Source organism: Meles meles, chromosome 10 (genome assembly GCF_922984935.1).
Source record: "Meles meles chromosome 10, mMelMel3.1 paternal haplotype, whole genome shotgun sequence".
NCBI classification, from domain to species: Eukaryota; Metazoa; Chordata; class Mammalia; order Carnivora; family Mustelidae; genus Meles; species Meles meles.
Window position 1 is genome coordinate 20,828,837 of NC_060075.1, and position 27,003 is coordinate 20,855,839.

At 55.3% G+C, this 27,003-nt stretch overlaps 1 protein-coding gene across 1 annotated transcript in view; it reads left to right on the forward strand.

Annotated features, from left to right (window-relative positions):
- PLXNA4 (plexin A4) overlaps positions 1-26,755 on the forward strand; it is a 424,337-nt gene extending 397,582 nt beyond the window's left edge. Inside the window, exons 26-32 of the mRNA XM_046020616.1 lie at positions 3,683-3,786; positions 4,312-4,411; positions 5,563-5,753; positions 6,692-6,861; positions 10,485-10,697; positions 17,905-18,055; positions 19,597-26,755. Coding sequence (XP_045876572.1) covers positions 3,683-3,786; positions 4,312-4,411; positions 5,563-5,753; positions 6,692-6,861; positions 10,485-10,697; positions 17,905-18,055; positions 19,597-19,692 — 1,025 coding nt within the window. The 3' untranslated portion in view covers positions 19,693-26,755. The remainder of the gene's footprint in view (positions 1-3,682; positions 3,787-4,311; positions 4,412-5,562; positions 5,754-6,691; positions 6,862-10,484; positions 10,698-17,904; positions 18,056-19,596) is intronic.
- The last annotated feature ends 248 nt before the right edge of the window (positions 26,756-27,003 follow it).

Here is a 27,003-nt window from a genome sequence, read left to right on the forward strand (position 1 = left end):
CTGGTCCTGGCATGGCTCAGCAGAACTCCCAGGCTCATGGCCCTGGCAAGCCAAGGTCACGAAGCAGAGCCAGAGAATTCTGAGCCCATGTCCATTATTTTGATTTTCTTGAGACATGCCATGAAAGCTGAGCCCATGTCCATTATTTTGATTTTCTTGAGACATGCCATGATGAGTCTGTGGAGAACAGAGCCCATAGCTGGTCTGGTTGAGGGGTTTCAGGAAAGGAAGGAAAGTATAACTCGGAAGCAGAAGTGTATTCAGGCCAACAGGTCACATTGAGGACCGTGGCAGAGAAGAGTGAGTTTCGGGGATGAGACTCCGTGTTAGCCCATTCCACTTATCCAGTGCCAGGAACCCCGTGCCTTCCTGCTACACTCTGCATGCCCCCCCACCCTGGGTCTGCTCAGCAGGCACCCCATGGCCTTGCTTTCCCCCTGCAGGGCCCAGGGATAGGGCTGCCAACAGCTGCTGGCTCTTCTCATATTTCAGGAAGAAGAGCAAACCCAATGTTTCTGTATGAGGCAATGAGAGTACCAGGCTCCAGAAACCTAAAAGCAGGGGGCCAAGAGTTCTCCTCCTGGACTCCAGCTCACTATCTCCATCTTGGTACCTGGGGGAATATTCCGGACTTGTGGGGATTACAGCTCAGGGCTCCAGGCCTGCCAGCTCACACCCTCCCCCACATCCTGACCCTTGGCTGACCCATCGATGGGTGGGCCCTGAGCCATGTCCATGTTCAGGGAACACCTAGAGCGTCGGGGAGGGGGTGTTCTGTTCCTCTGTGTCACTGTCTCCAGGTGACCTTGTCTTGTGTCCTGCCCAGAGAAGGAGCCCAGTGAGTGCCCCAGGGAAGAGAACTCAGCTGGTTATCAGAAGGAGCAGTGGCCTGGGGGTGGGCACCTCTGCGTCTGTCTTCCCAGCCTGTTTCTTGTATTTCCTGGTCATGAAATTGGAAGGATGAGTGACGGTAATTTAAGACAACTTTCCTTCTGGCACTGGATGCGCCTGGTTGTGTGTCTGAGGAGTTCAGATCATTGGCCCAGGTTGCTAACAGATTAAGTTCACCATTCACCTCTGCCTGCTACTCTCTGCCTGCCCACTGTGAGCACCAACATACAGGCAGAAAATCTCTTATACTGCTTGGAAAATAGGCCACCATCACTCACTCACTCACTCTTCTCCTTCCATCCTTCTTTCACTTATTCATTATTCCTTTAATAAATACTCATCAAGTACTTGCTGTGTCCCTGGTGCCGGACCAACACTGCAGCAGGCATCTAGCAACATCGAATTTTTGCATTCCCAAGGACAAGCCATCATTCCTTGACTGCCCTGGGGGAAGCATGGCCATACTCTGCCCTACTTTTTTCAGTTGGGGACAGAGAAACAGACTGATTTTCACTTGCTTACATAATTATTGGGCATGACTCAGAACTAAGGCTGCTGAGTATAGCCACACAGGCTGCGCACTGCACAATTTCAGGGGAGTTGTGCAACAGGGAAGCCTAACACCGGACTCCATAATCAGTCACCAGCTGTCACTTCTCAGTCCAGCAGGCTGTGTGGCTTGCTCTGCTCCCACTGAGTGGCGCTACAACTCCCACAGCAAGCCGTGCCAGTGTGGCTGCTAAACCAGAAAGCTGGTTCCCAACTAGTCCCAGCAAAAAGTCCACAGCCACTTCAGTGGAGGAGACTTTCTTTTCCCTTGGGCCCAGCCAGTGGATGTAACATCCAGAGCTCTTGCCCTGCTTTTCCTCCAGGCCCCATGTGGGGAGTGGTGCCCCCACGCTATCTCTGTACTCCCCCCACCACGCAGCCTCTGACTTACTGGCTCTGATGATATTCACCCAGCAAGTGGGAGAGACCCAAGAGGCTTCGCTTTTTAGGGTCGGCTGTGGGATCGGGCTACAGCATGCCGCTACCATATTCCTTGGCCCCAGGCTGGCCTTTACCTGGAGTCGGCTTGTACCACAGATCAGCTGACGACCAGCAGCCAGACAGGCCACGTCTTTTGTCCCACTGCTCACAAACACCTGCATCCCTACATACCTACAGAAAATGAAAACAAAAGCAAAAAGCACAATAAACCCAACACTGCCGCCTCAGTGCCGCAGTGAGGCCTCGTGCCTTTCATGTCCTACCTGACCTGCCCCAGAGCCCTAATCAGTGCGATCGATTCCAGCCAGGCCGTCCTGCAGGGCTGAATGACTGGCAGCCCCTGTGGACTGAGTGAGGCCCCTTCGCTGCAGGGAACACGCACGGTGTCCGTGTGTTTTCATTCCTGGGACGGACCGACATTGCAGGAAGCTTTAAACCAGACAGAGGCAAGCCCGGGACCTAGAGCCAGGACTGGGGGGCTAGGAGCCACTCTGCTGCTCCTCAGGGCAGGCAGCTCCCTTCCTGGGCCCGGTTCCCATCAGCAGTGCTGGCCCTACCAAGGGGACGAGGCAGGGAGACATCGGGGCCCTCCATGCAACCAAGGTGGCCCGTCTCGGGCCCACCGCTCTGCCTCATGGTGGCGGGGGGACTAGCGTGGGTGGGGGCAGATTCGGGATCGAGTCCGCAGAGACCATAGGAACAGACACGGTGGGGTGAGGCGAGGATGTGGGCTGACTCGGGCCAGCATCCCACTGCGCTCTGTGAATCCCTGGGCTCCTGCACAGTTCAGAAGTACCAGAGTCTGCGCAGACTGCCTGGAAGCCGGATTCGGGGCTTGCTGGCTGCGATGCCTGTGAATACATTTGAATTTAAAAGGCTGTTTTTCTTCACTGGTGTGTGCGTGTGAGCATATGTGCGTGTGTGGGTGTGCACGTGCCTCTGCACTGGAGGGCTGGCGTGGGCCTGGCCAGCACCTGGGGCCCCATGTGCATACTTGTGAAGACTGGAGAGTGCGGGTCTTCATCTCCGTGTGGTTTGTACCACCGTGGGGGCGGGTGGTGACGGCAGTGGGGTTGATGAGAAACAGTCTCCTGCTCCCCGCTGTGGGATCCAGCAGACAGCCTTTGCACTGTGGGCATCTGGGTCCTTGAGCAGATCGTCTGGCTAGAACTGTATACCTACAGCATCAAATAATTGGGCATTGGCTAAATAGCAAGATGCCACCATCCACTTCAACTCTGTGGGGCTAGGGCTGATCCTGGGCGCGAGAACAGGTTTTGTGGACCTCTCCACACACGGTCACCCAGCCTCCCTGCCAAGGGTGACCGACCTGCCAGCTTTCAGGTGCAGGACGTGCCCCCAGAACTGGACCAGGGTGCACAGAGCCTCAACCTGCAGGCTTGATCTCATTCGCTCCAAGACCTTGCAACCAAGCCAACGAGCCTGTGGTGCTGATCATGCCGCCTTGTGTTTGCGTAGCGCTTTCTCAAGTGCTTTGACCTGCCCTCTCCACTCAGCCAGTACTTACTAAGCATCTAACTGGCGATGTGGCCACTCATGGGGACAGATGGTGTTGTCCCGCTTGTGTCCCATAGTCCGTTGGGATGAGGACCAGAGCTGGGACACAGGGCCCCTCTGCACTGAGAGCCTGTCCCCGCTCCTCAGGGAGCGTCTGCTAGCACCCGTCTGTCCTTGGATACACGTTCCAGATGGCAGAGGGTAGCTGCCCACACAGGAGCCATCAGGATCCCTGCAAGAGGGGCCCCAGGGCCTCCCTGAAATGCAACTGCTCTCCCTGCAGAGTGGCGACAAGGAAGCGGGGCAAGGATGATCCTGCAGGATGAAGACATCACCACCAAAATTGAGAATGACTGGAAGAGACTGAACACCCTGGCCCATTACCAGGTGGGGGTACTGTGCCGGAGGGGCAGAGCTCGCTAGCCCTCCAAGTCTCGGGCCTTCAATAACAGTCTCCCCCAGAGGCTGGACACCAAGCTGCCCGTCCACCTCCTGGCCAGCACTTCTGATCCCTTAGTAACCCAGGGAAACTTGATGTCCCCCAGCCAGGGAACCTTGACCTCTCTGGAGACAGGATCCCAACATGCATGCTTCTGGCAGGATGTGGGCAAGTCCCCGAGAAAAGGTCCTTTCTTGGATGTTCCCTGGGGCGTGAGGCTGGGCGCCCTGCCAGGGAAGCATCGGGAAGGAGGGTGCTGGTGAGCTCTTTCCAGAGCTGCTCCAAGAGGGACCTGTGGCATAGGTCACTACTCAGTGTTCAGGTCTGTTGTGGCATCAAAGCCAAGCCAAAGCCAGTCCCCTGGTCCTCTGTGAGCACTGACTGCCCTGAAGGCCAAGTGAATTCTGAGTGTCCTTATTTCCTGAGGTGGCAGAGTCTCTGTGCCCAGGCTCTTAGAAGCCTTTTTCCTGCAGGTGCCGGATGGTTCTGTGGTGGCTTTAGTGTCCAAACAGGTGACAGCCTACAATGCAGTGAACAACTCCACCGTCTCCAGGACCTCGGCGAGTAAATATGGTGAGTTCTCCGAATCAGCCCGGGGTGGAGAGGATGCCCAAGCCTGTCATGGTGATGATCACAACAGCAGCACGCCTAAAAGGCATCAGAGACCTGGATGGGAGGCAGGCAGGCTGACCATCACTGGGGGGAGCCTGAGCGGGGAGGAGTCTCCCCATTCTGGAACTCTCATGCAGGAATGGGACCTTCATCCTTGAAAACAGGAAGAAAATCTAACCTTCACAAGCACCTTACAGTCTACACGGTGCTTTCACTTTTGTGATACTCATTATTGCACGTCATGTTCATAACAATCAGTGAATTAAATAATTATTATTTCCCCCTATTATGCAGATCAGCAAATTATAACTCAGACGCCCAGAAGCTAAGCAACGTGTAAAGGTCACACTGTTAGGAGGCAGTTGAGGGAAGGTGCAGACCCAGGTCTGTGGTTCTGCAGCCGGTGGGGGAGAGGGTGCTGGAGGCGGGCCGGGAGCCCCCAGTGCAGCCCCATTCTGCCCCCACCTGTGTGCTCTGGGCCCAGCTGCCTGACCACTGTCAGGCCTGGTCTGCCCAGCAAAACGGGGAAAGAAAAAGTTACTGACTTCACGGGATCAGGGTGAAAAATAAGTAGAAGACCCAGCAGTGCCTACACACAGCAGGACCTTCTTCTTTCCTGCTCCACCCCTGCCCCACCACACCCACGTGTCGGCAAGCCCGTGGGAAGGACTGGCCCAGGCCAGACACAGGATGCAGGGAGGCAGGTGACAGGTGATTACTCAGCTGATGAACAGTCACAAAGGGAACGGGCTGCCCGCTCTTAACGTTCCTCTTTAACTGGCCACATGAAACATATCCTGAGACATCACCTCAGAGCTCTCACAAGGAACAGTCTAACAACGGACATGCTTCTTTTCTTAGAAATTGAGTAATTAAGGGCTGGGGAGATGCAAGTACAGGAGGGTGAAGAATCCCTGTGGGTGAGGTATCCCTAGAGGGCTTCCTGGAGGTGGCAGGGAAAGCATCCCAGTTCCAGGGAATGGTTGCTTGTGAGGCACCAGGCCCTTGCAGGAAGGATCACACAGCCCTGGCCACGGCTGCAAGGGGGGCTGGAGGGAGCACACTGTAGGTGACCGGACAGCCTCACACGCACGGGGTCACTGCATTGGCAGAAAACATGATGCGGCACACGGGCAGCCCCGACAGCCTCCGCTCGCGCACACCCATGATCACCCCCGACCTGGAGAGCGGCGTAAAGATGTGGCATCTGGTGAAGAACCACGAGCATGGGGACCAGAAGGAGGGTGACCGGGGGAGCAAGATGGTGTCCGAGATCTATCTGACGCGTCTCCTGGCCACAAAGGTAGGGGACTTCACACAGGGCTGGGGCACGCTTGGGGAAGGGGGAAGAGCCTCATCACTGCACAGAAGGGTCAGAGCTGGCAGGTAGCTAGGTTTGTGGTAGGACCCCTCTGTTACCCACTCTGCCCCAGGATTCTGCCAGCACAGAACCTCAGAACCCTCTTCAACCGTGCTGATGACTGGATTCAAGGAGGCCTTCCTCTGCCAACAATAAGGTTTGATTTAATGCCCTCTGGTGCCCCAACAGACGCCACCCAGGCATCACTGCTGGGACACAGGCTAAAGCTTTGTGTCTATCTTCTCTGCACCCATTCTCAGATAGAGATGCTAGTCACATCTGTCCATGCTCTTCGGCCATCCCCCACGAGAGAATGACTCCTTCTCATGGGTGTCATATATCACCTGTAGGGAGGGACTTGGGGGCTCCATCGGTGACTTTCCAGGCTGTATTTCCGGTCCCGCTTCTGGGGACACGATGTGCCTATGGTTAGCCTTTCAGTCGTGCAGCTGGCCTCCGCCCTGCTCTGGGCAAAGCCAAGAGAGTGTGTGTCACTAGCCAGTGAGGAATGCCTCAACCAGACCGGCAGACCACGTGTGTCTGCCGTGACCAAGTGAGTTGTTCATTAGCTTGCGTGAAAGGTGCTACAGTAACACCACTGAAGGACGTTAAACCCACCCGCGTCAGCAGATGAAGGTCTCCTTAGGTCCAATCATCAGCCTTCTTTCTGTTTTGCACGTGCAGGGGAGAGTTCAAGCTGTTGGAGACAGAGGAAGCTGGTGGGGGTATAATGCACGAGCTCACCGTATTTCCCCCCGGGCGGGCCAGGCTGCACGCCATCCTCCCTTCCCCTCCCCACCATCCACTGGGCAGATCTCATAACCTGGCCCCAGAGCTCCCTGGGCAGATCTGTGTCTGAACCCCTCCCCCTCCACGTGCAGGGCACCCTGCAGAAGTTCGTGGACGATCTCTTCGAGACCATCTTCAGCACGGCACACCGGGGCTCTGCCCTGCCCCTGGCCATCAAGTACATGTTCGACTTCCTGGACGAGCAAGCCGACAAGCACGGCATTCATGACCCCCATGTCCGCCACACCTGGAAGAGCAACTGGTGAGTGCGGCCGTGGCCCCCCTGCCCACCTCAGAGCGGGCTCCGAGCCTCCCCACTCTCTCCTGTCTCAGCGCTCACCTCCGCTCTCAGCTCTCCCGATGCTGAGCGCTGACACCATCGGGCCCGGCCCCCGGCCTCAGTGGGTGACGGGCAGGCAGGGAGCTGGTTGGACAGGGAGGCCAGTGCAATGGGAGAAGATCCATGAGGGCAACCGACCCTAAAAGGCAGCACCTAACAGTGACTGTCATGCAGTCATCGAAGTGAACAAAAGGTATTTCTGTTCTAGTCGAGAAACCAGATTCCTCTTCCAAATTCCCCGTAGGGAAGAGACCTTCCTGTCTATGCTCTGGCCATCTCCGAGACAGCAAGGCAGTGGGGTTCTCTGAGTCCTGACACTCTAGGGGTCTCCACTGTGGTCCACGTCTCTGTAACACCTACGCCCCTCTCCCTTCGCACTACATGCTCTGGGTTTCCGTCTGCAGCTGCAAGGTTAGACATCGGTATTCAACACTTGGCTTGGAACCTTGAACAAAGCCGTGGCTTAGTAAATATTGATGACAAGGCCAGGCCAAGATGGTCTCTACTTGAGGGCTCTACCTCAGGCAAGGCCGGCTTATATCTAGTCCCATCCATTCCAGAATCGCCTCCCTGTCGCTTTTTAACAGCCCCCGTCCCAGGTCGTCGTTCCCCAGAACATTCTTCCAAGGCAGCCCAACTAGCAGCTCCTGACTGCTGGGAGGGGCCCAGCACGGGTGGGGGGGGGGGCATAACCCGGCATGCCAACAGCCAGCCCGTGGCCCCAGACCAGACAGATGACAGGAGAAGTCAGAAGTGGCGCTACAGCCTTATTTCATGTCATCTGCTCTGGCTTCTCATCTCTCTCACCTGAAGATTAGTGCTGTCTCTGCCGAAATTGGAAAAGCCGGCAGGCAGGAACAGAAGTTTGGACTGCGCACTAAAGAGTTGGGTTTACTCCCACATTAATTTCGGGTGAGAGAGGATCTTCCACTGTAGAGTTCTTGCAACCTTTTCGAAACAGACTCTGAGAATCTGGATTCCTCATTCAGTGCAGGAGCACGCAGCGGATCCTCTTCCCCGTGGAAGGGCCTGCCAGGCGTGGTGGGTTTCTGTGCCGGCCTCTGGCTCAGACCGCATTGAGTTCTGCCCATCCTTCGACCCTGACCCTTCCGAGCTGTTCCGAGGGCCATGTCACTGGCCTACCCAATCTGCTTCCCTCTGGCAGGGAGCCTGCCTTACTGACCCCTTCATCTGAATGTCAGCAGCCTTCACGACACAGGACGTTCTCCGCCCGGCCTGGCTCTTGGTCCCTGGCTGGGGAGAGGCAGTATTTCCCAAACACCCTTACCCACCCTCCTAGGGCAGTGCAAGCAGACCTCCCTGAGATGGTGTCTAAGCCATTTGGTTTCAGCCCATACCTCCTGCTGGGGTAAGGCCACCTCCAAGGCTGCCATAATGCCCTTGGCGTGGGGCTGGCCTTCCCTTCGCACCGGCTCTCCCCAGTACCCTGCTGTCCTCACCAGGAACTTCAGGCCAGGACCAGAGCCAGCAGCAGGCTCCGGTTCTTGCCCCCGACCCTGCTCGCTTCCCTGAACGAGAAGCAGTTCCTCCGGGAATTGGGACATCCACATGCGGACTTAGAGTTTCTTGTCCCCAGGTGAAAAACAATGACTTCTTTTTTCCTAGCCGAAGTTGTAACTCACCTTTCCCCCACTGCCCCCCTTCCTCGACAATCCCCCTACCTTTTCTCTTTGAAATAAACCTCCTGCTCATTTAGCCTGAGTGGCTGCAATCAACCAGAGATTAGTGCCACCACTAATGTTAATCATATGCTAATATTTCATTAGGCAGGAGTCTCGGTGTGGTGCCCTGGCTTCCCTGTTTGATTTGCCTGTCAGCACAACCGGCTGAAGCAAGGAGAGTGTTGGGAGAAACAATAGCGTGTTGGACAGGAACACCCCCGTGTCCCTCTTCTGAGTGGGACTTCCAGAAACAGGAAGGCATGGGCAGGTGTGACAGCCCTTGATCCAGAGCTCTGACCCTAGCTGTCGTGGTCTCCCCGGGCACCTACAAGGACCCTGTCCTTCACCGCGTCGCCATTTTCTGTGCTATCTCTTTATTTCCTATTCCCTATTTCCCAGGCTGAGACAGGCGCCACTTAACGTGGTCAGAGCTCAGCACCACCTGCCCGAACCCCGCACCACACACTTTGTGGGAAGGGAACACTTGTTGATTGACGCACAGTCTCGAATAGGCGGTCTTTGTTTCTCTTAGCATTTGTCATGGCCGCTGGAAGAGATGATGGATAGAAACATCGTGCTCACCGTATTGAAGGAAGTAGTTCAAAGAGTTTAAGTTCTAAGAGGCAAGCCAAACACACAGGAGCACTGTAACTACTCCCAGCAGTGAGGACAGCAGCCAAACACTAAAACTCAGGGCAAAGGGCAGGTGATGAGCAGGTAGGGGCAGAGGGAGGGAAGGAGGCAAGCCTTTGCTTGGTGCTGCCCTGCTTCCTAACCTGCATCTCGGCGGGGGGGGAGGGGGGAGCCCAGAACAGGAGAGCCAGTAGAGGGCGGCCGAAGGCAGCAGGTGGGCAGCCTGCTCCCAATGCCCCGGGGCCCTTTCTGGCAACAGGGACAGTGACTTGCTGTTACCAGGTCACATTGCATGGTTTTCCCCTGTTTGTCCTGCTTCAGCTGATTCCTCTCCAGGCTTCCTCCAGCTAAGGAACACCTGTGCATCTCTAAAATTTAGACCATCAAGTGTCTTTCCCTCTGCAAAGACTTTCTGGACGCTTCTCTCTGAGTCGACTGGATAGCACCTCTCTGTCCCACATCAGACCCTGTGTGTCCTAGGTTCTAGCACTGACAGTTCTCAGAGCACTTGATGACATGTCTGATGCCCACAAACCCACCAGAGTGCAGGCTTCTTGGGGGGCAGAGGGATGTGCCTTAGTCACACTGTATCTCTAGGTGCCAGCCTAGCTCTGGGTATGCAGTAGGTGCTAAGTGCAAGAAAGGGGCAGGGGGGGACACGAGGGAGCAGCTGAAGGGCTGTGAATGTGGGTTTCTGTGAATGCCAGCTCCGAGAGGAGGAATCAGTGAGCTACAATTAAAGAGCCCAGCCCAGGGCCTACACCACGTGGGATCAGGCTGATAGTCCCAGGCAGGGAGGACTGATGTGCTTTCTTCCAAGTCATACAGCGGGCGGCGGAGAATAAGACACGAAGCCTGTATTCCAGGTTATTCTTTACAGTCTGCCGCCTGGAGAGGCCTTGTATCCAGCATAGGGGACAGACAGTGGGCTAGAGTCAGAAATTCCATCCTGGCTCCCTCTGAGCCCCCAGCCCTGGGCTACCAGGGAAGGCTGAGGTCCCATAGGGCAGGCCGGGCATCAAGCCCTCTCTGGGGCCGTCAGCATTCTAGCTGTGGGCAGATTATTCAGCCTTGTTGATCCTCGGCTTCCTGTCAGGTAAGTGAGAAGCACAGGCTTGGCTTAAGAACGGTGGGTTTCCAGCCTTTTCTCTTTTTCCAGAGAACTCTCCAGGCTACACCACAGCCCCCCGCCCTAGGTTCTCTGACCGTCTGCCTCTTCCCTCCGCACAGCCTGCCCCTGCGGTTTTGGGTCAACATGATCAAGAACCCGCAGTTTGTGTTCGACATCCATAAGAACAGCATCACGGACGCCTGCCTCTCCGTGGTGGCCCAGACCTTCATGGACTCCTGCTCCACGTCCGAGCACCGACTGGGCAAGGACTCCCCCTCCAACAAGCTGCTCTATGCCAAGGACATCCCCAGCTACAAGAACTGGGTGGAGAGGTGAGTGCTGGGCCTGGGAGCCAAGGTAGGGCCCCTTGCTGCAGCAAAACTACTGCCCTTGATGCGGGCTTCCGTCCCCTCCAGAATGGGCTAGTGCTTACAGACGGGTCACTCACAACGCCTGATCCTGTGGTTGCGATGCCCACACCCCAATGGGCCCAGTGGTACTGTCCACTGAACAAGACCCCAGGGATCCTGGCCGGAGGTTGCCACTGGGCTCTGCTTCCCTGCATGGAGGGCCCCAGATCTTGCGTGGCTGAAATGCCTTCAGGCCCAGGAAGGAAATACAGCTCCTGCTCTAATCCCCACCTGAACAAAACAAAACCAACCAAACTTCGAGGGACTAAATGACATCTGGTACAGAAATTCTGGAGTCTTCTACCTACCTGCCCCGTCTATCCGGCAAGTCTCCCTCCGTCCCGCAGGGATGTCATTGTCTTTCTGACACTTCTCGCCACCCCAGTCCCTTGACTCCACCAAGCTCTTGATGCCCCATGCCCCACAGTGCTTTCTCAGCCTGCGTAGCCCTGATCTGATCATTGTCTCAGGCAATGTCCTGTGACTCGAGGGCCCGTCTTGGGGAGCTGGGGAGCCCATCTTCATGCACGGTGAACTCCTGGTAAAGAACATCAATGGTAAAAAAAAAAAAAAAAAAAAAAAGAACATCAATGGTTTGTCTGGGCCAAACAGCACCACGTACCAAGCACCTGAGCTAGGCAACCAGCCAAAGCTTTATTTATTCATGCCAGTAGCTCTGGGGTATAAGAGGACAGGATTATAACCTCATTTTCTGCCCATGAAAGTGAAGAAATATACATTCAGAATAGCTAAGTAATCAGCCCAAGATGACTTCATTGGCCAAAATGAGAGTTGACTCCCACACTCAGCTGATTCCCACATCACTTTTCTGCTATTTATGATACTTTTTGGGTAACCTATACGGTGCCCTTGTGTGAATTAGGGAGAGTGCCCTTTCCTGCTGGAGGATGTAACCCCAGGATAGGGTGTATGGTTTGTTGAGTGATGGTCTGCTTGTCAGCCCAAGCACCTTTGTGCAGTGAACAACCTGTACAACTCCACATGGTTGTCCTGATTTTAAAGTCCCTTTCTCTTTTTACCATGTGGCTTAAAAATAAAAAACCTGGAGCAAAGCTCAGATTTGGTGCCTTTCTTAAGAGTAAAGGATACCAGAAATCGTTCTGGACTTAGTTACTGGGGACAAAATGAACAGTATCATTTCACCCATAGCAAAGAGACCATCTCCATCTTCATACTTGAAAACTACCTTCTCTTGTAAGGAGGGAATAACGGAAAGGGCATGGAGTCCCAGCCACCTCAGTACCATAGCTCTGCTAAAAGGGACTGCATTCTCTTCTTCCTCCCTACCTTGTTCTTTGAGCTCCTCTCCGCCTCTCCCTGCTGACGGATGTGGTGGGCATCCCTGTTGGCCAACAGAGAGGGAGCTCTCTTGTCCTTGTTTCAGATCATGTCTGAGCCTCAAGGAGAGGCTCTCACCTCCCTCATGTAGATAGATGGTGGTTCATTCCTCTGACTGTAGAGCTGTGAGAAACAAGCCATCCTGTGTGGTCCCCGGCTCTTCAGCAAAGAGAGGGAGGAAAAGGGCGGCAGCTGGGCGGGAGGACCTGGGCACTGGTGTGATGGCACCGCGCTGGGACCTCCGGCAGGGAGCAAGGAAGCAGGGATGTGGGGGGCTGAGGGCAGTGCTGAGACATCTGCAGAGAGGGCACTCCCCAGAACACAGTTCACGAGTCAGGGGCAAGAAGGACGCATGCGCGGGGCTAATGGCCTTCCTGCTGCTCGGCGCTAAATGAAATACATGCCATGCAGCTGCTACAGGTCAGGAGGAACCCTGGTCCATGGGGTTATTTTTAGGAGTGGCTCGATGGTTTCCATTTCTTATCCCGCTAGTTTCTTAGCAACCAGTGGCACTCTCGGAACAGTCATCTTTCACTAGCTTGAGATCCCACCCAAACCCTGCTCCTCTCATTCTGGGATGAGGTACAGAGACAGAGGGATTAGGAGACAGTGTGAACAGGTCTGGAGATCAAGTCTAGAATGCTTCTCTGTTTGATGATGGATGGACTGATTTCACGGTCACTGCCCGAAGAGCCTGGCGTCCGAACTTGTCTGCTTGCTGGAAGGTGAAGCCTAGACGCACAGAACTCGCTCATGGCCCACAGGGAGCCCGGTCTTCCCTCTCAGCCTAGCCAGGGCACTGGCAGCCGGCAGTCCAGAAGAATGATGGTAGAACCCAACGCCTTGGGGCCAGGGCTCACCCACTTGTGATGTCACTGCCTGAGCCTGCAGACAGCCCACCTAGGACTCAGGCTTAGTGACCCGCTGCGATAGAAGGCACCCTACACACATTTGAGGAGGGCCTGCTGTCCCATCCTAGCTAAGCAGGGTTTACCCCGGCTGGTCTCCTCTACAGAGCAGGTAGGAAGCATGTGGATTTCGGAGGCTTCACTGACTCTGTTGGTTGAACAACCTAGATCGTTCTATCACACCTATGCTGGCTTGAAGCTCCTAGAACTTCTTCATCTGCCCATCCTCCCCCAGTTCCGTCCTCCCATCCCATTCTTCCTCCCCTCCCATCCCTGTCTCCAAATACTTTGCAGTGCTGAGTCTCCCACTGGAGACTCGCAGCCTCTGCTGCCTCCACCAGAGTATTCGGGATTTTGGTTATGGCCACGTCTAGAGAAGGGGAGAAGGATCTTTTGGTTCAGTCAACCACTACACTCACCTTAGCAGAACTCCCCGGTGTTGTGGCCATGAACAGTGCGTCCTGAGCAGTCGTAGTTTCTGTTTCTTTAGCAAGAGCAGTAAAATGATGTTAGGTGATTTCCTCTCGTTTTAAGTTGGAGGAGCGCCACGGTCATTCGTCTCACAGCATTAGCCGCTCTCCCGGGTAGGAGACTGGACAGTTCCGCTTGGAACTGGACAGGGGTGTGCCACCCGTTTGGATATCATCTATCATGTATCACAGCACGAGAAAGGTTAAGAATCTTGAATATTTAAAAATGCCCCCTAAGGAAGCCATCCATTCAAAGTATAAAACTGTGACAGCTCGCCCTGGGAGCAATAGTGGAGGTGAAGTATAGACATTTCATTAACTTAGTCATCAATCCATGGGTCAAACATTTACGGTCTCCATCAGGAGTGTATGGGACCCTCAGGATACATTACACTTGATCCTTCCCTCGTGGTTCTCGTAGTCAAGGAAGACACACGGATCTCCACGGTGGTCTCCCCACGGACCGGTGCTCCACAACCCTGTGAGCTGTAATAGGGAGGCTCCGGGAGTATGACCCTGGTTCTGCTGGGCCCAGAGAGGTCACGGAATGGTTCTCAGAGGAAGAGACTCTGGTGTAGGGACTTGCAAGCCAAGCATCGGTACATCAGAACATCGGGCTCTAAGCATTTTTCACGTCTACGCCTTCATCCTTGAGGTGCTGGAAGGGATGACAAAACTCTCTTCTTCTAAGAGTTCAGGGCATTGGAGACCACTTCTGCGATCACTTGAGCCATCATAACGGCAGAGATGAGACACCCACCATCACACACTGGGCCCATCCCCCAGAAGCCCACAAACCTAGATTGCTACAGACTGGTCGACAGCAGGAAATTCAGCATTCTGGGGCCCTGCCTTTAGAGCAGCTCCCCAGGGACCACATGGGTACTGGCATCCCATCCGGTAGGAGCAAAGTCAGCAAGGAATGCTAGGGAAGGCCAGTGGCAGGACCCAGCCGTCCTCAGCAGGTGTGGCCTTGGCTGGCCACCTAGAGGCGGGTCTTGGGGGACCTTCAGAGCACCAGTCCCTTCTGAAGGGGCTCACCTGCAGGCAGAAATCCCACAGAAGGAAGTTCAAGTACAGAAGCCTGGGCTGACCTTTCCTTTCCTCGCTGCACAGCCCATTAGTAAGAACACTTGTGTGAAGTTCATTAATGGGGCATAATTGCATTCTTCACAATCAATAAGCCTTCTCCATGGCGGAGCCCAGCGCAAAGGCCAGCCCATTGGGAGTCAAGAAGGAAGCAATTGCCCATCAGCCAGGGGATCCAGGGCGAGGTCCTTATCAGGCTCATGGGGTGCTGGCAAGGCCGGGGGCGGGGGGCACAGCCCTGAAGGAGAGTGAGGAGAGGTCAAAGCAGGTTCAGCATGTCCCACTGGGGGGCCGGGCCCAGCTAGCCCCAGGCAGCGCTGGGGTCAAGAACCAGGCAGAGTGGGGCGCCTGGGTGGCTCAGTGGTTTAAGCTGCTGCCTTCGGCTCAGGTCATGATCTCGGGGTCCTGGGATCGAGTCCCGCGTCGGGCTCTCTGCTTGGCGGGGAGCCTGCTTCCTCCTCTCTCTCTCTGCCTGCTTCTCTCCCTACTTGTGATCTCTATCTGTCAAATAAATAAATAAAATTTAAAAAAAAAAAAAAAAAAGAACCAGGCAGAGTGTCAGCCAGACCCCAAGCCCCACTTCATCCGGGAACTAGAGCTGCCCCTGGCGACTCGGCTCAGTTGTTCCGAACGTGCCAAAGGTGAGGACGTGTAGCTGATCCATTCATGGCTAGTGTGTGGCCACAGACGTGCCCCGGTCCAGGGGAGCGGCCTCGGCACAGAGGCAGCAGTGGAGAGACTGGTCTGCTGATGCGGACACGACCTTGATGTTGGAATAAGGTAGAGCACGCCCAGGTGGGCCGCCACCCATTTCTTCAGCCGGAAAGGTTGGAAGCCCGGCCTTGTCCCCACTCCCAGCCCCTTCCTCCCTCTCCTTCTCACCCACAAACACATTTTCTAGATGTTCTCTTTGGAGAAATGGCCTGTACGTCTAGCACACACGGAGACAAGCCATGTTGAACAGACAGGGGGCTGGGCACCTGCTAGCTCCACGGAGACAGCGGTCCCTAACCGGGGTCTGGGGCACCACGGGGACCATAAAGGCTGCAGTAGGAGCCTGGGCGCTACGTGCAAAGAGCCTGACGGGCCATCCACGTACCCGTGAGGGGGTTCATGAGCAGGTGACGGAAATGGCAGGAGTCTTTGCATCTGATGACAGTCCTGTCCTGTTGGTGAGGACCTGGGGTTTTCATCCCGGTCAGTCTCTCTGACCACCCACAGGTGACAGAGTGTCTCTGTCAGGAGAGAGCTGTGGACCCAGGCGTTGTAGCACCGTGCCTGGTCGCTGGTGGTGGAGAAGGCAGGGAGGTTACCAGGTCGCGGTTTACAGCAGTGGGACCAGACCATGCAGCCCGATAAGCACATTTAGCTCGGCAGGCGTGGGATCCACGAGGAGACAGCGGCACACATCTCTTTGGGAGGGGTGAGGTTGGGAGCCACCCCTGCAACCCTGGGGTCGCCACTATAAAATGGAACACTGGCATTTACTGCCTCCCAGAAAGAGTGCCAATGAGTCGAGTCTCTCGCTGGAACATTTATACCTGGAATGTCATTAAATCACCCAGGACCCTGAGGAAGCTGAGGGTGTGGAGGGGTGGGCCGCGGGCCGGGAAGAGAGTGGGCTCTTGTCCGAAGGAGCGGTGGAGCCACAATGCCACGGGACAGGAAATGGGGGGCTCTGAACATGAGGAGGCCAAGGGGGATGGACAGCCCCACCCCGGAGGAAGGATATGAAGGATGAAGTCCAGGTGCGGCCCAGGTCAGGACAGCTTCATCTGAGCCCCCCGGCTCCTCTAAGAAAGGCCATTTCATTAAACTCTTGTCGCTGGGCCCAGACCTCCCGCCAAAATGCAATCAGCTCAACAAAGCAGTTGGCGAGTGTGTGTGTGTGTGGGGCCGGGTTTCTGAGGTCGAGGAGGCGCCCTCCAAAGGCCCCTTCCTTTGCCAGAGCGTGGGGATTTCATCTCCTTCCCTCTGCCTCCCTCGGAAGGTTTCTGGAACGACAGGTCCACAGTCACAGCGAGGCTGCGGCTTGGGGCAGGGCGGTCATCACAGGCCTCGGCGGCTCGGAAACGCTCTGGCAGCAAATTGAGCTGTCATTCCACCGCAGGCCCTTGAGTGTGATGGCTGGAGTAACACACGAGTGCCCCCTGTGTTGGCCTGTCACCCGACTCCTCGGCAGGGATAGGGGGAGGCAGGGGGACAGCACAGGACTTTTGCATTCACGGTGGTTGCCCCAAGGGACTTGGGCTGGGAGTGACACAAGGCCAAGGGGCCAGGAGTGAGTCTCTGAGGATGCCCCTACCCTCGCCTGATCAAGCACTGGGTTCAGGGAACTCCAGAGGCCTGTCACGGGCACCTGCGCGTACACAGGTGAGCCAGGGCCTCACCTAAAACTCTGTGCCTTGGATGCCTCACTCGGCCTAGTCCCTTGGCCTAGTCCCCGTCCCCGGCGACCGTCCCTCCTCTATTCCAGGTTCTCAGGCTTGCTTTCCCCAGCTCTGAAGCCCTAGGCATTCAGCGCAGGCTGAGCTGGGGTGACCAGGACTCCTGGGGTGCCTCCCAATGCCCTGATGTCCCCCTGTTTTTGTGGGTTCCTGGTCCCTTTCACACGGCCCACAGCCACATGGGGAGGGGGCTGTGGCCATCTTTGGGGCACCGGGGCCCTTCCATTCCTCATTAGGAAACTGCGCAGCTCCCCTCTGGCGGAGGAGTTGGGGTTTGCTGCATAAAATGTCAAATTGCACAAATTAAAAATGTAAATGCTGGCATCTAATTAACCAGTTGACAGCAGTGCACAGCTGCAAGTGACAGTGACTGATTGCCTTCTGCCAGCCTCTCCCCAAGCAGCCCCAGCCCCGCCCTCCTCCCGGGTGACCCCAAGGGAGGGGAGGGCATCGAGGCAGAGCAACTGCGTGGAAGAGCCTTCGGGCCCTTTGGAGGGCAGCATTTGCGTCTGCAGGAGGAGGGGTCAGAAGGACAGACGGACCGCACGCTCTTCCGTAGCTGAGAACAAGGCCGACGCAGGGGACAGCTCCTCCATACTCCTTCCTGCTCCCAGCCCCATTCATCCTCTGGCCATATCAGCGTCACGTCCCTTCCCTCTGTGCCCCCTGCACCCAGAGCTGCCGAGGGCTCTCCCGGGCCAGCCCCAGAAGCGCAGGTGGGAGAGAGCTCCCCGTGGTCCCCTGGGGACCATGCCGTGCCATCCACTGGCCCCAAACATCGTGCTGGAAGTTCCCAACTCTCCTCTACTCTATGCATGGCTCCAGCTCCTTTCTTCCCCACTCCCTCCGCTGGCAGGTACTACTCGGACATCGGGAAGATGCCGGCCATCAGCGACCAGGACATGAACGCGTACCTGGCGGAGCAGTCCCGGATGCACATGAATGAATTCAACGCCATGAGCGCGCTCTCGGAGATCTTCTCCTACGTGGGCAAGTACAGCGAGGAGGTGAGCCTGCTCGGCCTGTGTTGGGAAGGATGGGGTACAGAGGTCATCTCCCTGCCTGTAGCAGCCTCTGTGCACAAGAGCACCAGGCATGAACCCCAGGCAACCCCCCACCGCTGCTGGGGAAACTCCCTGCCATCTTGGACTTGGAGGCTGTGCTCCGTAGAACGGGGACCGTGGAAGTGTCCCAGTCTGTTAATCCTGCCTTAATCTCTACTTTCAGATATTTAGAGAAAGTATCTGTTTCTTTCTTTTTCAAATTCTTATTTCTTCCCTGCTTGTCCCTCTCTTTTATTTTTCCCTTTTCTCTCTCTCATCTAATTCTCTTTAAATAAGCGGTCCCCCCGCCCCCCATGGCAGGCTGTACGGTGTGGTGGGGTGGGAGAAGCGGGGACAGGGGAGGAGACGATCGCAACAGATCCAGAACAGAGCAGAAGGGGATCTATTTACCTGCCACGTTCCCAGGTGGAAAGCCTCCCCTGGGGTCATGGCCACGGCAGACACTGCCTTCTTCCTGGCCAGTACGGGAGGTGCTTATGGGAGGTCTCTTTGTCTCGCAGATTAAGCCCAGGTGGATTCAGAACCCAGGCTCCCCATGTCTGAGCAGGAGCATAACTTCTTCTCCTCGAGTGGAAGGTAGTTAACAGGAGCCAAAGCCAGTGCTGGTGCCAGTAACTGGTGGTTCTTGGCCAGTGAGGAAGTCGGCGACTCCCCCTTGGTCTCCCCAGTTAAATACCCGTGAAGCAGGCCAGCAAACCCAAAGCTCGCAGAGCCTCCTCTCGAGCCTTCGGCCTCCTCTTTGCCTCGCGGTCACCTACCTAGAACTGGCAGGTCTGTTACTCAGTCCCACATCGCCGGAGTCTGAATCAAATTCTCATCTCTTTTCCCTCACGTCCTCACCGTCATTGTCCTCCACCAACCATCTGATCTCAGGAAAGACTCTGGCAGACGTGATCACTGATGATCACTCAGACATGATCACCGCTGGTGACCAGGAAAGCATGAGATAGAACTCTCGGAGGGGTATTTGTTCATTAACGTGCAAGTGAAGCCAAATGGCTTTTCAGTGTGGGCTCTCGGAGAGCTGATGGGGGAAGATACTGTTATAGGAAGGAGGGCTGGGATTTCTTAGTATCTGTGAGACCACATTCCCCAGAGACCCTGGGCACCACCCTTCACGTGGGGGCGGGACTGTGTGCTTGCTCACCCTGGGGGGCCCAGCACATTGTCGCATGGGGGTGTCTGCCCACCGCCAGCTGCCAAACGCGGGCAGCAGAGGGCACACATTTAACCAGACATGCCGACGTGGGTGTGATCCCCTTGCACATCGACCCCGGGGTACCCACGCGCCGCACCTCACACTGAGCGCCCCCGGGCCTCTCCTCCAGTTGGCCAGGCTGCCCGCGGACGCAGCAGCTTCATGTGTGCACCTTCGTGTGCACGTGGCTTCCCCAGCCCGGCCACACTCGCCCTGTGTGCACACCCTAAGAACACAGACCTGGATGCACAAACCAGTAACCTCCCCGTTCTCCGCCCTTCCACAGATCCTCGGACCTCTGGACCACGACGACCAGTGCGGAAAGCAGAAACTGGCCTACAAACTAGAACAAGTCATAACCCTCATGAGCTTAGACAGCTGAGAACCGTCCTTCCAGGGCCCCTGGGGGGAGGGACACACCAAGCCGTGCCTCAGTCTAGATTATCATCTTTACCAAGTGCAAGTTCCAACTGGCATCAGCAGCATCCCCTGAGCAGTGCTGTCTCTCTCCGCCTCTTTCTGTCTCTCCCTCCTCCCTGCCTCTCTTCTCTCTCTGGGGCTCTGCCAGAGTGATCGAACCAGGCCACCACACCTCAGCAAGTCCCAGAGGGCCAGGCTCACACGGGGACCCGGCCAGAAGATGACAGAGGGGCTCTCTTTCCCAGCTGCCCGCAGACATCAGCAGCGGGGCCCGAGGACGGAGGACAAGCCACGGAGAGAGGGTGCTCCTCCACCTCCCACGCTGGGCCGAAACTTGGTCTAGGGGAGAGGCAGTGAGCTCAGTATTATCTTCATTGGGAAGACGTCACCTGGCTCTCTTCTGTCCCCCATTTCCATCTCCAAGGGGATCCACCAGGGTGTGATCCCATTGCAAGTGTGAGAAGAAAGGCCACAGCTCCTGCACATGGCAGATGGGGGTTGGGAGAGGGGAGTTGGGAGGTGTTTTTCGAGCTGCCTCTCACCTGTTGGGTTGGCATCCAGAGGCCACCGTTTCCCCCTGCGGTCTTCCCGGAGTCCTTCCAAGTGCTCCTCGGGACCTGCCTGCTCCAGCCCTTCCCTGGCCTGTGGAAAGCCAGACAGGAGACCCAGCAGTTACATGCCACTGCAGACACCCTCCTCACCTTCTGGTCTGGCTCCAAGCAGCAGAAACATCCCATGGAGGAGGAGAAAGGGAAAGAGAGTCGCACCCACCCTGGAAGCAGAATGTGTTGTTTTCATTCACCCCCAAATGCAAATGAAGCACGTCTATAGTCCTAGGCCTCATCCATTGCCAGATCCTCGATGCTGTCTAGAGAAAGTACCGGCATCCTCCTCAGTCGGCGCTCATCAAGGGTCAGTGGAAAACGCAGAGTACATCCAGGAGATCCTACCTCCGGCCGCCTTCACTGGCTCCATCCCCAGCACCCCCCTGAGAACTCTATAGAAGGCTGGGGCGGACAGCCGAGCCCCGTCCCCCTGCAGAGCCCTATGCCATTGCTATGCAGATGACTTTGTCACTGGACTGTCCAGCCCTCCTTGGCAATGACTCCTTTACCATCTGCTGCCTCTTTTGTCATTGCCTTTGCCTCACCTCCTCCCCAGTCATCGCAGAGAGAACCACACTCAAGCCCAGCCCCACGGAGACAAACCAAAACGCCAGCCACACTCAGGCCACACTCAGGCCCTAGCTCGCCATGTCTGGGAGGGACCAAGGACTCAAGCTGAAGGACCTAGCCGACAACGTAAGAAGAGACACACAGCGGACCTCAGCCCTGGCATCTGTCTCTCCACCTGTCCTTCCATCTCTGGATCTCTCGTTTCAGGCAAATGTTGCTCAGAAATGGGTGAGCAGGGGCTGTGGTAAGAGACGGTCTCATGGAAGGTCATGGAAACCTGAATCCTGCAGGGACCTTAGTTGCCACCTGGCCCTGTTTCCCACCCTAAGTGGGATTCTCTCCTGGCACCTCTGGTGGCTAATTGCCCGTGGCTCTGGGAGACAAGGAGAAGCATCATCCAAGGTGTGGTTGGGAGAGAGGGTTCCGGTCTCGCCTTCGCTCTCTGAGCAACTGACACCCATCCCTGTCATCCTCTCCAAGCGAGCCCCATTTGGAACGGGGAAGGAACCACTCCATTTCCAGCAAAGCCCATGAAGCACCCTATACTTTTAGGAACCTGGCCCCTTTGGATATGAGTATGTGTGTGTGAGCTTGTGTGAACATGTGCATGTGAGTGTGTGCGCACACGCACGTGCGCACCAGGAGCAGGCAGGGAGCTCAAAAGGATTTCTAGTCCTGTGGAAGGGACCCTCTAGTGATTTCCCTTCTCCTCCCTTGCTCATGGATTCTACAGCTTCAGGACATGTCAACACTGGCTTTTCTGTGCTAAGTGCGGGTGGGGGGGAAGGAGAGTCAGCTGTCCGCAGGAAACCAGGGTGCTCCGTGGACTCGAATGGAGGCCGGGTGGAAGGTGACCCACACCAGAGCACCTGGCATCAGGGAGAGGACAGATGGGGACAAAACACCAGTAGCCTAGCCTTGGAAAGAGGAGAATGGGGAAAAGATACACATGGGGGGGGGGGAATAACCAAAGGTTTTGGCAAATGAAGTGCCAGGTGAAGAAGCATGGGATTTCTACCCTTGACCCTTTAATTTCCTCCCGAGAAGCCACGGGCCCTGACCAGAGAGGAAGCATGTGGGGGGCGGGCGGCGGAGGCACCACGGCCGCTAAGAGATATTTGCACACGTGAGGGGTTGGGTTGGAGAGACACAAACATATTTAACACAGATTCACTGAGTGGAAGCTGAGCGTGTGTGTGTGTGAGCGCATGTGTGAGTGAGTGTGATTTATTTTTTAAGTTTTGCACAGTTAGAAAAAATGAACAGGCAGAAAAGAAGACTGTTATCATAGTTCTGCTGAAGCTTTTATTTTTTACCAGATTATTATTATTATTGTTATTGTTCCTTTGTCGGTACAGAACCACCACCACCCCCACCCTGCCCCTGCCCCATTTTGTTGTAAGAGAAACTTCAGACACCTCAGAGAGACCTCAATGTAGGAAGAAAGAGGAGAGGACAGTCTCCTGCTTTCTTTTCTCCTGGAGAAGGGGTTGGGGCAGGGGGTGGGGGGGAGGTTACCGCTGTTTTTCTTTCTTTCCTTCCTTTCTTTCTTTCTTTTCTTTCTTTCTTTCTTTCCTTCCTTCCTTCCTTCTTTCCTTCCTTCCTTCCTTCCTTCCTTCCTTTCTTTTTCTTTCTTTCCTTTTCCCCGAAGTCTCTGAGGCCTGCTTGGGCTGGAGAAACAGGATAGCATCATCCAGAGCCTCAACCCACCTTGCCCCACCAAAAATTCTCTTTCCTTTCTCCTTTTGTTTTCCATTTTTTCCATTTGGATTCTTGGTACACGTGTGATTCAAAGTAATCAGAAAGCTGTCTTTCACTCCCTGTGTTCTTTCCAAAACTCCTCTTGGGATCCCGGTCTCCTCCTGGCAGGCCAGAGACCCCAAGAGCTGCCCCGAGGGGCACGGGGGCCACCACACAGCAGAGAAGGGAGCTGGGCAAACTGGTCCCCCCCAGGAAGGAGGGGACCTCCCTCCCCCTCAAGACCTCCCTCCCCCATGGCAGCGGATTTGCTGGGTCATAACTCTGTTTAAGGTGGAATCTTTATTTAACTTCTTGAGTCCCTGGCAGAGAGGAAGAGAGAAAAGGCCCGTCTCCTCTCACCTGCCCCTTCAACCACCTCCTGCACCCTCCAGCCCTTGAGACCACCAGGCTCCAAATGGCGCCCGGAGATCACACAGAATAACTGACCTAGGTTACATGGGGACTTTGAATGTTGGAGAGAGATGGGCTGAAGCTGGGGTGGTGGGATATAGGGAGCTTTACAGGGCCCTGAATTTAAAAGGACAGACGGAGAGAAGCTGAGCCGGATGGCTTCAGGTGGGTCATTGCTCTCGGGGAGCACAAGTCTCCCCACGTGTGGGCTTTGCCGTTCTTCGTCCTTCCACATAAGGGGAGACCCCAATATTTCTTGGTAAGGGCAAAGAGTGCCAATAAGTGAATAAGTGAAGTTGGCTACTGTTGTCAGTTAATTCCTCAGGAAAATACTTTTTCTTGCCTTCTTTCAGTGTGGTTTTAATTTGAGGGCAGAGGACTGCCTGAGTGTCCCCAGGCCAGGGTAGGGTCACACCCCAGAGCAACACGCACACCCAGAGATAGCCCTAGAGCTTCCCTCTTGTAAGCCCGTGGGCGGATGAGTCAAACCCGAAAGGCTTGAGCAGGGCTGTGGTCTGGGAGGGAAGTTCTTGTCAATGATCCCGAAGTGAAGCAGACTATATCCAGGACTCTGCCAGGCAGGAGCGGGAGTCCACTCAGGCCCGGGTCTCTCCCCCCAGCCCTAGGCTAATGTCAAGGTACTGTCCCAGCACCCCCTCTTCCCCCACCCGAGATCCTTGTGCTCGTGTTCCCCTTGCATGTCTGGCTTCTGAGAGCGTCCCTCCCCCGCAGACGCTAGTGTGCCCCTTCGTCCCCCTCGTCCCCCTCACCTGCAGCCGCTTGCAGAGCCTCTGCCCCAGGGCTGCATATTTCCTGGTACGGGAGCCTCACACCTCACAGCACCCCTTCCCTGGGCAGCTTTAGGCCCCTGTCACCGTCCCAGCACTGCCTCCCTGAGAGATTAGGGGCCCCAGTCCCACCTGGGCCCTGGGGATCCCCCAACAGAAGAGCCACAAGCAATGATTTCCCAAGTGGCCTCCACTCCAAGAGGCAAGTCCTGCTGATGTTTCCAGCACCCTCCACAACCACGAGCTTTGCCCTGACGGGGGAAGTCCTGTTTTCCGTCTGTCCCCTTTCTCAGGAATTAGGGTACACCTCCTTTGGCATCACAGGATGTGAAGTCAAAACTTAACCCAGAAAGGGTTAGAGTTAATTATTCTTAATTGAGAACAAAATCCCACCAATCAGAAAGCAAGGAGGGAGGGGAAGAGGCAGGGAGACTCTGCGGGTGGGACACCCCTATTGCGGCCCTCCCAGGGATGGGCTGCTCCCGACAAGCGTCCCAGCAGGGGTCTGAAAGGCCTCCCAGAGGCATGTCTAAGCATGAATACCCTCCAGGTACCAGAGTCCCCAGGAGAAGACCCTGCCCCAGGCCGATCCAGGCTCCTTCCTGGCCTTTCCTCTTGCTCCTAGTTCACGTCAAGGTCCTCCTGTCACTCCCCATGCCTCCTGTCAACATCCGGGACAGGTGACCGAGGGCCCCTGACCCCGCAGCCCCTCCCTTGTTCTTTAACCTGTACGTGTACTGTCTACTTGGGGGTTGAGGTTTTTTTGTTTGTCTATGTTAAGCACTGGAGATTAAGGAAGAAGCCCAGGTCAAGTCCAAATTGTTGGAAGGAAGAAAAAAACTCTTCACCTATGACTTGCCAGGTGAGCCTTGGGGCTGAGGAGGGGGGCTCCCCCTGTTCTTAAAAAATCGGTCAGGATATTGCCCAGGCGTGGACATGGCTGCTAATATCCGTGGTGCTTCCCGGGCACCTGTGATGGCTACAGCCACAATACTGCCCCTCTGCTGCCACAGATGCGGCCAGTGAGAGCCGCAGGAAGCTGAGCCACGGCCAGGGGACAGGCCAGAGCGGCAGCTGCAGGGAGAGGCCGGGAAGCCGGGAGCCCCTGTCCTCAGGGTTCCGAGTGGCAAAGCCCTCTGCCCGAAAACCTAGAAAAAGACCGTTCCTTCCATTCACAAAGGAATCTCTATAGTAAAAGTTTCAGACTTTGAAGAGAGACTTTTTTGGTTTAATTAACAAGTCTTTGCTCCCTGACAAAATTGTTTTCGTTTTAATTAGGGGGAGTATCCAACTTTATAAAATAGACAGGATGTTTGGGTTGTAAAGGTGATACAACCCTAACGTTAGAGTCCCAGGTGACTTCCATGAGGAGACAGCTGACTACCCCAGCGAAGCAAAGCTACTAAACAAAACGAGATCCCTAGTAAATGAAAAGAGGTTACTGTCCTCATTGGCAGAGACAGTGACTTGGGAGGGGGGCATACGCCTTCCGTCGGGTGTGCCCCGCCTTCCCTTCTCCTCACCCCCCTTTTGCTTTGTCCAGCCTTGGCTCTCTGGGCCACCCCTGGTGTTGCTGAGCCCCTCTGCCCCCATCAGCTTCCCTCAAACTGGAGGGACTCCCAGTTCAGGATGGGTCACAGAGGGACCCAGTCCCCTCCCCTGAGAGGGCAAACGCTCATGGCAAACAGACACGTTCTATGCAGCTCACCTTCCGTTTCCTTTGAACTGGAATTAGTTCTTTTGTTAATATCTTTGATCTTATGACTCAAGCACATGTTGGAAGGGCTCCCTTCCAAGAGTGGGATTCAAAACAGAGGATACAGTTAAAGAGCATTGCAGAGGACACTTAACCAAGCACGACCGCTTCCCAGACAGGACTAACGGATGAGGGTCCGGCCCATGACCAAGATGCGCTACGTGCCTCATGTGCTGTCCTTCCTCCTCCCTCCCCTGATGTTCTCCCCAGCTGTTGGCTCGTTAAACCTTCCGTTCTTTAGAAAGAAAAGCTAGTTTACCTCAAAGAATCTTGTTTCCATTTGGAAACCAATGACTTTGTGTTTTAGAGTAGACAACCCTCCCCCCATCACTCCCTGCCTCGGTCTGGCGTCCCTGAGGCCTGAGGTCCTTGCTTGGTCATGCCATGGCAATGCTGACCAAGAACAAGACCCCCAAACCCTGACATAGACAGGAAGGAGTGGGTGCAGCTCGCCTCCCCCCACCAACCCCGCCACCTGAGCTGGTAAGGACCAGCCCACCTCTTCCAGCAGGGTCCTGCCCAGGCACCACAGCAACCAGCAACTCCAATGTACCAGCCACAGAGAAAGGCTCAGTGAGCCGAGGCATAGGGGGAGCAGTGTCTGGCCTGGTCACATGACCCAGAGTCAAGTCCAGTGCTAGAGGGAAGAGGAGAAACAGGGAAGGACGAATGGGTGGTCTGAGGAACAGGCGGAGGCCTTTGAGTCTCAGTGAGAGGCCGTTGAAGGAAGTAGGGCAGGTCACTCCTGCTCTGGTCACCCCCCTCCAGCCCCACCCCACCTTTGATTCCATAAAGCTCCCACCTTGAACACTGACCCTTGGTTAGGACAAAGCAAAACATATCTTTAGACGACAGTGTTACAATGAGCCTCAAAGATAGGTGGATGGGATCTATTGGAGGAAGAGGGTCTTCTGGTTTTGATTTTTAACAAAGAGTATCCTAGTAAGGTTAAAAAAAAAAAAAGATTTAAAAAAATAAAGTTTTTAAAAAGGAAACCTATGCTATTTAAATTGGAGCCCAGTTGTAACTTGGTAAAGGCAAGCTTCTGTACCTTTGTTATAATTAATTGTATACCTGTGTATGTAAATATAAGGCATTCCTATTTTGCAGTTCAGAACAAAAAAAAAACCTATTTGTAATATAGAATAAAGTTTATTAAAAAATAATAAAAATGCAGTTTGGCATTTGGGTCTTTCTCCGTGTGTCTGGCTGGAAGCGGGCAGGGGGAAGCCTGGCCATAACGAGGCCCCCACATAAGTAGGGACAGACGCCGCGGCTTCTCTCCAGCGCCGTGATATCTAAACTCACCCACCAGAGGTATGTTCTTCTACTCAGGGCTCTGTCTGCAGTTACAAAGCAGACCTCTCTGGAGGGGCTCATGCCCCCAGGCGGGGAGAGAGCAC